This window comes from Ylistrum balloti, unplaced genomic scaffold, assembly GCF_031769215.1.
Source record: "Ylistrum balloti isolate Yb309-2 unplaced genomic scaffold, AGI_CSIRO_Ybal_v1 Utg370168, whole genome shotgun sequence".
Classification (NCBI taxonomy): Eukaryota; Metazoa; Mollusca; class Bivalvia; order Pectinida; family Pectinidae; genus Ylistrum; species Ylistrum balloti.
In genome coordinates, this window is record NW_026782160.1 from 11,641 (window position 1) to 27,258 (window position 15,618).

Below are 15,618 nucleotides of genomic sequence, written 5' to 3' on the forward strand. Positions count from 1 at the left end.
TGTAACCTATAATATTTTAGCTAAATTTTAAGCTTGCTCCCTTCACAAAATGAATTTTTTCTGTCCTCCTCTGTCACTACTTATATACATATTTCTTCTCACTAGAAGAGTAGCATTAAATGTGTATTTATAAAATGTCTTCAATCATGGGATCATTAAGATCACCCTTTGTGAAATCAATAAATTCACATGTCATGGGTCAGTATGATCACATATCATGGGATCATCAAGATCACATAAGATCAAACATTATGGGATCATTAAGATCACATATCATAGAATATAACCATACAAAATTAAGCAACGAATGCCATGACCCAAATTATCACATTTATGATTATGTCAGTATACACACTGTACTCACTGAAAGTACTGTCACACATTAAATTATTAATCACACTTAAATACCATGTTTACCGTGCAATATGCCAATTTCTGTTTATAACTCAACTTATATAAAATCATGAATCATAATTCAATAAAATTATAACCAATGCTATTTCAATAGCCCACCTCCTGTTTTTAAGTAGTGTAGAATCAGAAATTTTTGTGGGATTCAACTGAAAAATTTACTGTTCAATGGAAACTTAATCTCATGGGAAGATTTAGTTCAGTGAGTCTGCTTATACTAATTCTAACAGTTCTTAGAGATATGAATTTGTTGATTAAGAATACCCAGAAAATGAACATAAATAATAACACAAAAATAATTGACTTTTCAGTAAGTATTGCCATGACCATCTGGGTCAGATTTATTTCTTTAACATACATACTTATCAGACCACTAACCTTAAATATTTTACATTTTATTATCATTAATAAAATGATAGGACATTTAGTACTGAATTGCTCTCAGCTGCTATTACTAATCAACATGATTTTAAGCAATGATCTACTTCTAATTTCAAATTGATATGCTATAAAGCTTCAATTAATTTATCATTTCAACTTTGCATTTGACATTGGAATCATAAATAGTAACTCATATGAAGAAGTTTCATATTTAAGTCGGAGTAAAAAAAAAAAGGAACTTTCAAAAAAAGTTTTGTGTGATCAGATGTTCATATCACTGATTTGAAGTACAAACATCAAATTACAATTCTAATTTGGTAGGATATAAAATTTAAATTTTAAAAAAATCTACAAAATTAAGACCCACATTAAAAGATATTCACATTAAAGTGCTTACAATTTAAAAACATTTCTTTGAAAAAGGTTTTCAAAAAATTTAATTCAAATTAGAAGTTACAATGTGACAAGGAAGTCCTTTGTAAATAAGCAAAATGAATTAAGATACAACAATGAATGAGGCATCTACCACACAAGATTCTTAACAAATTATCATCAGTAGAAGTATCATTAACAGAAGAATTATAATCTTGTTTTGCCAAATTGACATTGTTTAAGCTTAACGGCTCTCATTCTAACTATTTATATCTGAACACTCTAAAAAGTGTTTATATGGTGTAATTGATCTATATGATACAAAGAATTTTTTCTGGATGAGTTTTCCAGTTTCAAGATCATACCTTACTCTCATTTTTGGATACTTCATGACAATCTATTAAAAGATTTGTATTTGGATGTTATTTTACAAGTCGGATGCAAATAAAATTCAACCAAATCTTCAAAGTGAAATGCTTGTAACGGCCATCATGATCCTGTGAACTGAAAGAGTTGTTCCCCTTGTGGTAACCACACACCATGCAGTTTTTAAAGATGACAGACATCGAGTGCCAGCACTCATTTTATATTGAGCAAGCACTATGGAGGCAATGGTTGTCCATGGCCATCTCCATGCATCTCTGGCTGGTATGTCAGCAACACAATCATCACCCAAAGATGCAACATTGCCTAAATGACAGAAAAAAAGCTTTGATATAATTAGCTAAAATTAGATCAGAAACCACTTTGATTACAACATTTTTCAGATTCTCCCCCTTCAAAAAATTCATTATCAAAAAGTTCCTACTCAATACTAACAAGAGATCACAGAGGGACCTTGGCACCCACAATGGTTTGGTCTTTGTTTTTTAAAACTATGATTTTTATTCCTTTCTTTTCTTCTTTTTTGCTCTGGTTTTGTTCTTGATTACATGAAACTTGAAAGCTCCTGTTAAGAAACAGCCATAATAATCTTTGACTGTCAAATCCAAGATGGTTGCCTCTCAGCCATTTAATTTATCTGATCAGTCCAAAAATGATACTAGCTCAACTGCAGACTATGACGCACCAACATTTGAAATTGGAGAAATATCCCATCTTGTATTTCTCAAGAAAAACAATATTAATATTTCATTGTAAAAATCTATATTGGCCACCTGTCAACCATTTTGCTTTTCTGATCAGTCCCAAAATCCTAAGGACACAACTATGAAACAAGGGGAACCTACATATGAAAGATAAGAAGATCCAGTAGGTAATTCTCAAGAAATAGTAGTAACAAGAATTATTTCAGCGATTTCAAGCAATTTAAAAGGCTGTAATAAGACATCTCGGTTATTGCCAACAGACCCTATATTTAACAAAAGTCCTGCTAATGTGTTTTCATAACAATCAATGTCAATTATATATTATTAACTAATACCAGGGTAGTTAAATGACAGATAAAAAATCTTGTTAACATGGGAATGCTTTGATATTTTGGGTATAAAGAAAATTTGTGTCAGGCAAAACCTTCAAACCTAGGCATAACTCACCATGTACAATATCACAAATACTCTGGCAATGGGGTATCTTCTGAGGAAAACTCCAAGGCGTATACTGGAATAGGAAAAGTGAACTATTACAAACAATTATTAATGTAAATCTCTGAAAAAGGTATAGAAAGTGTAACAAATGTAAATAATTAATATATTCTATGTAACACAGAGGTGTATTACCATAGTAATAGATGTACTAAGGAAAATATTTCATTATATCAAAAAGCTTTGTCACAGAATAATAATATTTGTATTGAGTCACATGCCCAAGGAAAGAAGATTGTCACCAAACATTGTGACTTTAGATTAACTCATTAATACCAGGCCCCACTTGTATAAAACATATCAACTTGAGATTTCCTCAAGTCAAGATTTTCCTCAGCTGATATCTCCTCAAAAACGGCTTGTATAAAATTTTCTCAAGGAACAGGAGGAAGGTATCGGCTAGGATGTCCTGAAATTCCTTGAGGAATTTTCATACAAGATATTTTCAAGGAGATATTAGTTGAGGAAAATCTGGGCTTGAAGAATTCTCAAGTTGAGATGTTTTATACAAGTGGGGCCAGGTACCTAAATGGCAATCTTACCCTAATTTGTCGATTGAGTTGGCAGCACGTTTCATTTTTTTGGTCACTTCTGTATCAGTTGCTGTTTCACGCATGAATGCCGGTAGTCTCTGTCTCACTGTCAATATACATACAATTTTCCTTTTTCAACCAAACATGTATAACATCAAATCAAAGCATTTAATCAATTTTCATTTATCAAATTTCCAGAAATCTACATTGCATTTTTTAAAATCTTGTCTGTACATGCTTCTGAAATTTACATCATACCATTAACTCATATCACCTGCTTTGTTAATGTTTTTTTCCATTTTTCACTTTTGCTTCAATGCTTTCTGATGAAATTGATCTGCTTACATTTACCAGATTCACAATGAACTATCTTGATATGGTGTTTATAATGGCTATGAATGTCACAGCTATGCCAACATAAAAGTACTGAGATTTATCAGAGAATGAGTTGTGTGACTGACAAAAGCATTATACTGGTAGTATTTGACATACCTTCATCATCATCATTGACATGGACCACAGCAGTGTTGGTCCTCAGTGATGAGGCTTGGACATCTTTATACTGCATCTTTAAAACCAATTTTACAATGCAAATGTGTAGTTTTAATTTTTTTGTATTATTATTGTTTATTATAACATGTATTGTCAAGCTACAAAAATTCTTAAAAATAAATCAAACACTTATGAGATATAGAACAGAAAAAAAATGGAAAAAAATTATCACTAAAAGTACACTTTACTTTGCTGAAATTACACTTAGATTAAATACAGAGAATCATCCAAATGTGAAAAATAGTTTTCATGCAATCTTTGGCATAAAGTATTAACAAATATAGTTAGTTATTTAATATCTATAAACCCATGCAAAAGCACCATTTCCTTTAAACTTCCATTGAAACTACTCAACTACAAAGCCCACATAACAACAATATCACTTTTCATCCACGAACCCAACTAGCAAGTTTACTATTCATTCATGAAACCAAATTTAAAACTCATAAAATAACTATTCCCTGATAATAAGTCAAATAAATATGAAAGTAGATCAGAGTTCAGGAAATTATAACTGTAACAATTTTTTGAGGGGGAGTCCCCCAGACACATCACTAGTAAGGATCCATCCACTGACTTTATGATTTTCTCAACTGAACAGCATTAATGTGCAGAAATACTTCTCAAACACAAATAACATTTAACCTCTTAAAATTAGAACATTTTCATAACCTCTATGGCAAATCTGAGCAAATGTGTGAAAAATTTGATTTTAGCTTTTACCTCGAGCCTCTCAAGCTGAAGAGTGAGTGAGTTTTTCTCTGTACTCAAAGCCTCCAACATGGTCTGCTTGTGTATGAGGCTTTCGGTTAGTGACCTCACACGAGATTCTAGTTCACTCTCTGACGTAGAGCTCATGGATTTTGTAGTGAGCTAAAAAACCACAAGTTAAAGAAACTAGCATAATCATCAAACACCCCAATTGTGTACCATGCTGATAAATTTCTACATAAAATCAGTGTTATCTTGCACCAGAAGTAAACAAATTTCATATTCAGTGATGGAAGTATAAATAGTGGTACACATCTAATGGTGAATAGATATTACAAGGACACCCTATGCTTCAAATAGAAGTAAATTTTTATCTTACAAAGGTTTAAAATTTCAGTCTGGGGTAAAAAATCAATAATTTTCACTTTAACTTCATTATTATTACCAAATAGAGAATAGAATCAAAGAATACATTACAGTTTTTATCTATCACAGAATCCGGAGGCGTACCTGATTTCTGAGTCTTTCAATTTCCATTTCTCTGTCTCTGACACAGTTCTGGAATGTTCCTTTCTGTTTGTGAATTTCCTCTATTGAATATTGCATCTCCTGATTAAAATGAAATAAAAAAATTAATTTTAAGAGACACCAGCTGCAGTATTAATTTTCCACCAAATGCTTTTAGCTTACAATTCTCTCAAAAGCCATTAATATAAGCATGAAAGAATGACTGTTACCAACCATACAAATGTACTGTAAGTAGAGTCTTATTTATTTTGAATAACCTGTTTTTGTTTGAGGAGTTCAGTCTCAGCTTCCTCTCGCCGACGTTTCTCGCTTATAACGTTGTCCTCTAGAGCTCGTATCTGTTCATTTGCTTCATCACTGTCCTGCTGTAATTGCCCTTCCAGATCCTAACATATGATTATAAAATAACCACCATCAATACAAATAACAGGGACATTAAACTTTTTTTTTCCTTTTTTTTTCTTCAATTAAATCCTATAAGTCCAGCTTCTATTTAATTTTGCAGCCTCCAGAATAAAAGTGTTTTTTGTCAATTACATAACAAAATACTTATGAGTACTGAATAAAATGAATTTTCTTAGAAAAACCTTGTCCAGATTGTTGGTTAGTATCCTTTACAAGACCTTTATAAATAATCAATATGTTACAATTAAATATTACAAAATTGAGTTGCCTCTCTAGAAAAAATAGTTTATAATATACTTAAACCAAACAAACAAAGATAATCCATCTTAATGACATCTATATTTCCCAACAATACTGTTATATGAGAAGGGGAGATAATAAAGAGTTATCTCCCCTATATTACATTTTCCTCTTTTTTAATGATTAAACCTCTGATTTGAAAAGCAGGCAGAGTAAAAGATCATTTCAAGCTCACCAAAATTTACGTTTTACTATCATTATAAATGCTAGGTATTTGTAAATTTAGTTGTATCAACATGTAATTTAGATTTACAAATGTTACTTACAATTATTAAAATTTCACAACACCAACATTTTAAAGATAAAGCCACTAGGGGTATAAAACCCTGATGTACAACTATATTGGATGTGTTGTAAGAAAGGAGAGAAGGTTAGCACTCCCCTTGATAAGGACGGAAGGGACCCCTGTGGTCTATATAACACATATAAGGCGCTTGCCTCCTTACTTCGGAGGCAGGTCTTTATTTTTTTCATCGATACAGTAATCACAACATTCCTCGACAATATAGACCACAATCATATATAAAGTAACTGAAAACAGATCAATGAGGGTATTTTTTCCCCTGTCGGATATTGAGTAACAATTCACTTCTTATATTCTTAGTGATAACTTGTTTCATCTTTAATCTTAAACATGATTGACGGAGGAATGATGCAGTGATTCAGCTTTCACTCTGGATATTTGTATGTGCTTACTTGGAGATCAATGAGTCAAGAAATATTAATAAAAATATAGTACACAAAAAATATGTAGATTTCTCTTATTTTTGTATTATTGATTACATTAATTATCTAAAGCATAAATTAACCTAAAATATTTTCATAAATACTGCAATTACATTCAAAGAAAAGTGTTATCATACAGAAACCTGACACACAAGGCTGATATCACTGACATCCTTACTATGTGGTGACCGAGCCTAGCCTGGTTCAAACTGGTCAAACATGACAAAGAGAAAGTAACTCATGCAGGCCTACTTGATCTTTACGTTGTGAAGCTATTTTTTTTTAGTTTTAAATTGTACAGTTCAAACAATCAGGTTGAGCAATGGGCTAATCTATTACAGTGTACTACATATCATGATCCAATTGATATTGAGAGTGGTAGGATTAGTTTTAGTGTATGATGCATGAAATACCAAAATCAAAAGATATTTTAATGATGCCACTTGTTTCTCACCACTTACTGGGAAATATAATACCAGGAAAAAGTGCTTGAAATTTTAACAATCTCATCTTCCTTTACCTGCAGTTCCACTCTCAGACTATCCACTGTCATCCTGGACTGCTGAAGTTCATCTCTAAACATGTCCCGCTCCTGTTTGACAGAGTCATACTCAAGACTAGACACTCCAGCCATCTCCCCTGCTGCCCCTGACCCCTCTCTCAGACTGGCAATCAGTCTCTCCTTGGACTACAAAAGTGTGGGAAAGTCACAAAATGTGTTGTTTACAAATAACAGTTCGATGTTAAACTGACCAAAGGTTGTATGTAGTCTGTGATACCAAGACATTTCTATAAACTTTTTTTTAGTACAATATGTTATAAATTTGATTACTGAGGTATGGAAGACATGATAACATTTGAGCATGACCAATTGCAAATGAAAATAAAGTTTTACAAATTTTGGTACAGTACCTGAAGCAAAATGTACCAAAGTAAACCCCAACACAGTTTTGGTACAGTACCTGTAGCAAAATGTACCCAGGTAAACTCTAACACAGTTTTAGTATAGTACCTGTAGCAAAATGTACCCAAGTAAACTCTAACACAGTTTTAGTATAGTACCTGTAGCAAAATGTACCCAAGTAAACTCTAACACAGTTTTAGTATAGTACCTGTAGCAAAATGTACCCAGGTAAACTCTAACACAGTTTTAGTATAGTACCTGTAGCAAAATGTACCCAAGTAAACTCTAACACAGTTTTAGTATAGTACCTGTAGCAAAATGTACCCAGGTAAACTCTAACACAGTTTTAGTATAGTACCTGTAGCAAAATGTACCCAAGTAAACTCTAACACAGTTTTAGTATAGTACCTGTAGCAAAATGTACCAAAGTAAACCCCAATACAGTTTTGGTACAGTACCTGTAGCAAAATGTACCCAGGTAAACTCTAACACAGTTTTAGTATAGTACCTGTAGCAAAATGTACCAAAGTAAACCCCAACACAGTTTTAGTATAGTACCTGTAGCAAAATGTACCAAAGTAAACCCCAACACAGTTTTGGTACAGTACCTGTAGCAAAATGTACCCAGGTAAACTCTAACACAGTTTTGGTACAGTACCTGTAGCAAAATGTACCCAGGTAAACTCTAACACAGTTTTAGTATAGTACCTGTAGCAAAATGTACCCAGGTAAACTCTAACACAGTTTTAGTATAGTACCTGTAGCAAAATGTACCCAGGTAAACTCTAACACAGTTTTGGTACAGTATCTATACTAAGCTGTACCCAGTTATACCCAAAAACAGGTTTGGCACAGTACCTGTAGTATCCTTGTGGCTTTCTCCTTGTACTCTGACAGTTCCTGTTTGGCCGAGTCAGCATTACTCTTCAGTGATTTCATATGGACAGATATTTCAGAAACTTTTGCTAAAAAATAATAAGTTAGGGATGACATTGTTCTATGATGGCTTATACAGAAAGATATAGCATGGGGGTCTGAGGTGACAGTCTGTTTTCTTTGTGGCTTATTATACAAATTTTAACAAGTATTGCAATAACATAGTACAGTACTGCCAATTTCCAGTACCTCCCTGTATCTATTTATTTCTAAATGATCCTCCCTGTATCAATTTATTTCTAAATGATCCTTGATGAATTGTTCTGTTACTGTTATACTCCAAAATTGCAATATAAACTTTTCTCATCTCTTGCTTGAAACTTTAGTAAGTCCTTTTATACAGTGGAGTCCTCTCTTGAAATTGATAAGTATCAAAACAATTATTCAAAAGAGCAACAATTTATTATCAAGGTGAAAAATGAAAATGTGGAAATATGTGATCATGAGAGAATTATTATCAACGGTGATTGAATTTCATGTATATTTCCTATTAATCTTTAATACATTATTAATTTGAATAAGAAAATCCACTATCTAATGACTAAGTAAAAATGATCTACCTTTTTCCTCATTTAATCTCCGTTCTGAGGAAGTGAGGGCCTCAGCTAAACTTCTCTGTTCCTCTTCCAGTCTGCTCTGTCTGTCTGAAGCCTCTGTCTGCAATAGAAGCATGATAATAATGATCAATTCAGGTAACATTATCTCTACACTCATTCAACATTCAAACTTCACATCTTTGACATTGAAATCAGATTTATCAAGACGACAGTTACTCTTTTTTTTCACCAAATCAGCAATTACTATTATGACAGTATGTTTATTGCTATGGTAGTTATTTGTCATTCTATTGACAGTAGATTTGTCACTTTGATATTATTTTTGTCATTTTAGAGTGTTTGCTATGATGAAATGAGATACCTGAGCTTGTTTATAAGCTTCCTGTTCCCTATGGAGTGCTGTCTCCACCTCCACTAATTTATGTTTCAGAGTGTCAAGGGCCTGACTGTGCATACCACTGGAGTCTGTGTGGTCCTGAAGTATTCTGAAATCATATAATACTTGTTAATTTCTTATCAAAGTGTCTTTGAATCAAATATATCAAACATAATTGACAGGTATTCTTCTGGTGGATTCTGGAAGTACATGAAGACTAATATTGTTTCCAACAGTATGAAGTGACTCTCTCTTAATTAGTAGTGTTGACAGATGATGATTTTGAAATGTGCATGAGCTTGCCTTACCAAAAAACCTTGCCATCATATCAAGCATGTGATTAAGGCTATAAATATATAGAAAATATGAAAATATCTAATGGATAGATCATCTGTTCCATACAATGCATATAATAAGCAGTGACTTCTAGAGGTGACTCTTCCTATCGCTAGTATCAAACCTGAACAAAGGATTTACTTGAAAATGTGTGTTTTAATCCTCCATAATTAGACAAAGATGAATATCAGGTGTAGTGACTGAATCACACATTACACTACTCTGTGTAGGGACTGAATCACACTATAAAGTACCTGTGTAGTGACTGAATTACACTATAAAGTACCTGTGTAGAGACTGAATCACACTATCAAGTACCTGTGTAGTGACTGAATTACACTATAAAGTACCTGTGTAGTGACTGAATTACACTATAAAGTACCTGTGTAGTGACTGAATTACACTATATAGTACCTGTGTAGTGACTGAATTACACTATAAAGTACCTGTGTAGTGACTGAATCACACTATAAAGTATCTGTGTAGGGACTGAATTACACTATAAAGTACCTGTGTAGTGACTGAATTATGCTATAAATTACCTGTGTAGTGACTGAATTATACTATAAAGTACCTGTGTAGGGACTGAATCTACTATAAAGTACCTGTGTAGTGACTGAATTACACTATAAAGTACCTGTGTAGTGACTGAATTACACTATAAAGTACCTGTGTAGTGACTGAATTACACTATAAAGTACCTGTGTAGTGACTGAATTACACTATAAAGTACCTGTGTAGTGACTGAATTACACTATAAAGTACCTGTGTAGGGACTGAATCTACTATAAAGTACCTGTGTAGTGACTGATTCACACTATAAAGTACCTGTGTAGTGACTGAATTACACTATAAAGTACCTGTGTAGTGACTGAATTACGCTATAAAGTACCTGTTTAGTGACTGAATCACACTATAAGGTACCTGTGTAGTGACTGAATTACACTATAAAGTACCTGTGTAGTGACTGAATTACACTATAAAGTACCTGTGTAGTGACTGAATTACACTATAAAGTACCTGTGTAGTGACTGAATCACACTATAAGGTACCTGTGTAGTGACTGAATTATGATATAAAGTACCTGTGTAGGGACCGAATCACACTATAAAGTACCTGTGTAGTGACTGAATTACACTATAAAGTACCTGTGTATTGACTGAATTACACTATAAAGTACCTGTGTATTGACTGAATTACACTATAAAGTACCTGTGTATTGACTGAATTACACTATAAAGTACCTGTGTAGTGACTGAATTACAATATGAAGCACCTGTGTAGTTACTGAATTACAATATAAAGTACCTGTGTAGTGACTGAATTACACTATAAAGTACCTGTGTAGGGACTGAATCCACTAAAAAGTACCTGTGAAGGGAATGAATTACACTATAAAGTACCTGTGTAGTGACTGAATCCACTATCAAGTACCTGTGTAGGGACTGAATTACACTATAAAGTACCTGTGTAGTGACTGAATTACACTATAAAGTACCTGTGTAGTGACTGAATTACACTATAAAGCACCTGTGTAGTTACTGAATTACAATATAAAGTACCTGTGTAGTGACTGAATTACAATATGAAGCACCTGTGTAGTTACTGAATTACACTATAAAGTACCTGTGTAGTGACTGAATTACACTATAAAGTACCTGTGTAGTGACTGAATTACACTATAAAGTACCTGTGTAGTGACTGAATTACACTATAAAGTACCTGTGTAGGGACTGAATCCACTAAAAAGTACCTGTGAAGGGAATGAATTACACTATAAAGTACCTGTGTAGTGACTGAATCCACTATCAAGTACCTGTGTAGGGACTGAATTACACTATAAAGTACCTGTGTAGTGACTGAATTACACTATAAAGTACCTGTGTAGTGACTGAATTACACTATAAAGTACCTGTGTAGTGACTGAATTACACTATAAAGTACCTGTGTAGGGACTGAATCCACTAAAAAGTACCTGTGAAGGGAATGAATTACACTATAAAGTACCTGTGTAGTGACTGAATCCACTATCAAGTACCTGTGTAGGGACTGAATTACACTATAAAGTACCTGTGTAGTGACTGAATTACACTATAAAGTACCTGTGTAGTGACCGAATTACACTATAAAGTACCTGTGTAGTGACTGAATTACAATATAAAGTACCTGTGTAGTGACTGAATTACACTATAAAGTACCTGTGTATTGACTGAATTACACTATAAAGTACCTGTGTAGTGACTGAATTACACTATAAAGTACCTGTGTAGTGACTGAATCCACTAAAAAGTACCTGTGAAGGGAATGAATTACACTATAAAGTACCTGTGTAGTGACCGAATTACACTATAAAGTACCTGTGTAGTGACTGAATTACAATATGAAGCACCTGTGTAGTTACTGAATTACAATATAAAATACCTGTGTAGTGACTGAATTACAATATGAAGCACCTGTGTAGTTACTGAATTACACTATAAAGTACCTGTGTAGTGACTGAATTACACTATAAAGTACCTGTGTAGGGACTGAATTACACTATAAAGTACCTGTGTAGTGACTGAATTACACTATAAAGTACCTGTGTAGTGACTGAATTACACTATAAAGTACCTGTGTAGTGACTGAATCACACTATAAAGTACCTGTGTAGTGACTGAATTATGATATAAAGTACCTGTGTAGGGACCGAATCACACTATAAAGTACCTGTGTAGTGACTGAATTACACTATAAAGTACCTGTGTATTGACTGAATTACACTATAAAGTACCTGTGTAGTGACTGAATCCACTAAAAAGTACCTGTGAAGGGACTGAATTACACTATAAAGTACCTGTGTAGTGACCGAATTACACTATAAAGTACCTGTGTAGGGACTGAATCCACTAAAAAGTACCTGTGAAAGGACTGAATCACACTATAAAGTACCTGTGTAGTGACTGAATTACACTATACAGTACCTGTGTAGTGACTGAATTACACTATGAAGTACCTGTGTAGTGACTGAATTACACTATGAAGTACCTGTGTAGTGACTGAATTACACTATGAAGTACCTGTGTAGTGACTGAATTACACTATGAAGTACCTGTGTAGTGACTGAATTACACTATAAAGTACCTGTGTAGGGACTGAATCCACTAAAAAGTACCTGTGTAGGGACTGAATCCACTAAAAAGTACCTGTGAAAGGACTGAATCACACTATAAAGTACCTGTGTAGTGACTGAATTACACTATAAAGTACCTGTGTAGGGACTGAATCCACTAAAAAGTACCTGTGTAGTGACTGAATTACACTATAAAGTACCTGTGTAGGGACTGAATCCACTAAAAAGTACCTGTGTAGTGACTGAATTACACTATAAAGTACCTGTGAAAGGACTGAATTACACTATAAAGTACCTGTGTAGTGACTGAATTACACTATACAGTACCTGTGTAGTGACTGAATTACACTATAAAGTATCTGTGTAGGGACTGAATCACACTATAAAGTACCTGTGTAGTGACTGAATTACACTATAAAGTACCTGTGTAGGGACTGAATCCACTAAAAAGTACCTGTGTAGTGACTGAATTACACTATAAAGTACCTGTGAAAGGACTGAATTACACTATAAAGTACCTGTGTAGTGACTGAATTACACTATACAGTACCTGTGTAGTGACTGAATTACACTATAAAGTATCTGTGTAGGGACTGAATCACACTATAAAGTACCTGTGTAGTGACTGAATTACACAAACTGAAGTTGAAAAGTCTAATAATCTACCAATCAAACTATCATGCCCCTGAAAGGAAATATCAATAAGCTATTGTATTAGGTCTTTACAACCAAGTCAATAAAGTTACCTGTCCCTATGTGATTGGAGATCCTGTATTGATGCAGCTTTCCTTGTCAGCTCTTTGTCTGCTTCTTCTAGTCTCACTCTAAGAATAGCAAGTTGGGAATCTTTGGCCCCCAAAGCCTCTGTCAGATCTGATTCTCGTGACTGCAGCTCACGTACCAGCTGATCATGCATGGATGCTGACCGATGATAAGAATCCAGCTTCTGTTTGGTTGCATTTAATTCTAGCAAGAAAGACAAAAAAAATAAAACATGAAAATTTATTTTGGCTTTATAAGGTTCAAGAAAATTTCTTGGAAAATCAGAAAATATGCATTTTATCAACCTTTAGTCTATCACTGACATGAGACAGATGTTAGAAAAAGCACATTGTATATTTCTAAACAAATCTTCAGTAACAAATATCAATTCCCATTAAGGATTTGATTTTAACATCTTGAACTAGTTTTACCATTTTATGTCAACATCAGTTCAGATACATTCTGGTTTTATCTTGTAATAAACCTATATACTGGAGTTTCAGTAGCTCTGTAACATTTCATCAGCTTAAAACTATGTCTCAGGTAACATTTTGGATCTGGTGGGCTTACACAATTGGTAGTATGCTTCATTTAGGCAGAAAAAATCAATTGTGTAAACAAATTAATAATTGATTATTATTATCTTAATACCTTTTCTGCTTCAACATTAACAACTAGTTATTAACAGTACCAGAAACAGAATCCTTCGATCTCTGTAGGATTGAGGACATCTCCTGGTTCAGAGAGGCAACTTCATTTTTGAGGAGCTTGTTCTCTAGCTCTAGTGATGACATTTTTTGATGGGCTTCTCCAGCTGTTTCTGAGCCCTGGTTGCTATGGACACTGTTGCTAGGACTTTGTTCCAGCATAGCATCAGCAAGTGCTGCCATATCAGCCAACCCATCAGGCTCAGAGTTTGGACTTTCTCGTTCACTTGCTACAGTTATCAGAAACGAATAAAAAAAACAAGGATTAATATAGAATAAATACCAATTCCAATATCTTCATTTTCTAAATCATTTCTTAACCATGATGCCAAAAAACAGAATATACCAAGCATATATACTATAACTATACGGTATGCATATCACAAAATGTTTGAAATAAATAATTTAGTATTATCATCACATGAGTCAACCACTAACCTGGACCAACTGAGTCTATGTGCACTATAGATGATCCACTGGTGGAGGGTGGGGCATCTGTACTTTTCGTACCCTTACTCGATATGGTAGAAGATGTGCTTGACTGCCGGGAATGTCGAGCACTACTGAGAGGAGTTGTACTTTTCTTTCTTGTGGAATCTACAGGATCACTGCTATTAAGAAAGTCAAACAAAGCTTCATCAGAGTCAATTTTTTTCTTGCCCCCAGGTGTCACTACTGTTGTTGATTGCTGTGGACTTGATACAGAGGATGTAACACCTGCTGAAGGTTTCTGTATTGGACTTGGAGAACTACCCTGTTTGATGTTTGTCTGCAGCGGAGTACTTGGTGTTTTAGATAATCCTGTAAGTGTTTGGCGAACTGGTTTAGTTACAAATGGTGAGGATTTGTCTGTTCCTTGACTGGTTGATTTAGCTGGACCTATGGGTAATGGGTTTTGGAGATATTGCCTAGAGGAAGCAGCATCAGCAGTGTGGTCACTCCGTTTACTACCAGTAACATTTCCTGATGCGTAACTAGTCTCACTTTCATTGCGTAAGGCTCCAGCTGCTGACTGGTCAATCTTGTTGAGAAATTCCTCAACATTTCCGGTCAATCCTGACAACCATGACATCTTGCATACTACTGATGTCTGAAAAATACATGTACCTCTAAAATAGCATTTCTTTTCACTTAAATTAAGCATTTATAAATCAGTCATCATAATATACAATCAGTATGAAGTTGTTCAAAATGGAAATAAAATGTCACCAGTGGTCGCATACACTATTCCACAATGTGACGAGGGACATTGTCAAACGTCCGATATATATGAGTCCCAAGGAGGAATTCCACAAGGCATTAGAAGAGTAGCAGTACAGACTAAGTAGTATTGTTTTTTTTTCATTATTTGTTAATAACTTGGTTTATTCTACAGTCACTGACTATTACAATTCAACAAATACCAGTACATAAACATAAGAAAACA

The 15,618-nt window shown here is 34.0% G+C and overlaps 1 protein-coding gene and 1 non-coding gene across 2 annotated transcripts; one reads left to right on the plus strand and one right to left on the minus strand.

Annotated features, from left to right (window-relative positions):
* Positions 1-1,160: 1,160 nt before the first annotated feature.
* On the minus strand, positions 1,161-15,277 carry LOC132551038 (golgin subfamily A member 5-like). The gene is made up of 14 exons (XM_060215140.1): positions 14,631-15,277; positions 14,177-14,422; positions 13,470-13,689; positions 9,261-9,384; positions 8,903-8,999; positions 8,265-8,371; positions 7,023-7,190; positions 5,329-5,457; positions 5,054-5,152; positions 4,556-4,705; positions 3,773-3,848; positions 3,290-3,386; positions 2,700-2,763; positions 1,161-1,854 (listed from the first exon to the last, which is right to left on the minus strand). The coding sequence occupies exons 1-14, from the start codon at positions 15,262-15,264 to the stop codon at positions 1,765-1,767; spliced, it is 2,301 nt and encodes a 766-aa protein (XP_060071123.1). The 5' UTR covers positions 15,265-15,277; the 3' UTR covers positions 1,161-1,764.
* Positions 6,125-6,246, plus strand: LOC132551044 (U6atac minor spliceosomal RNA). The gene has a single exon (XR_009554236.1). It is a non-coding gene; the product is annotated as a U6atac minor spliceosomal RNA (small nuclear RNA).
* Positions 15,278-15,618: the final 341 nt, after the last annotated feature.

Coding starts and splice junctions, on each gene's coding strand:
- LOC132551038 (XM_060215140.1), bottom strand. CDS start 15,264: ATGTCATGGTTGTCAGGATTGACCGGAAATGTTGAGGAATTTCTCAAC. Junction 14,423..14,630: donor CATAGACTCAGTTGGTCCAG/GTTAGTGGTTGA, acceptor TGATAACTGTAG/CAAGTGAACGAGAAAGTCCA. Junction 9,385..13,469: donor CTCCAATCACATAGGGACAG/GTAACTTTATTG, acceptor ATATGATTTCAG/AATACTTCAGGACCACACAG.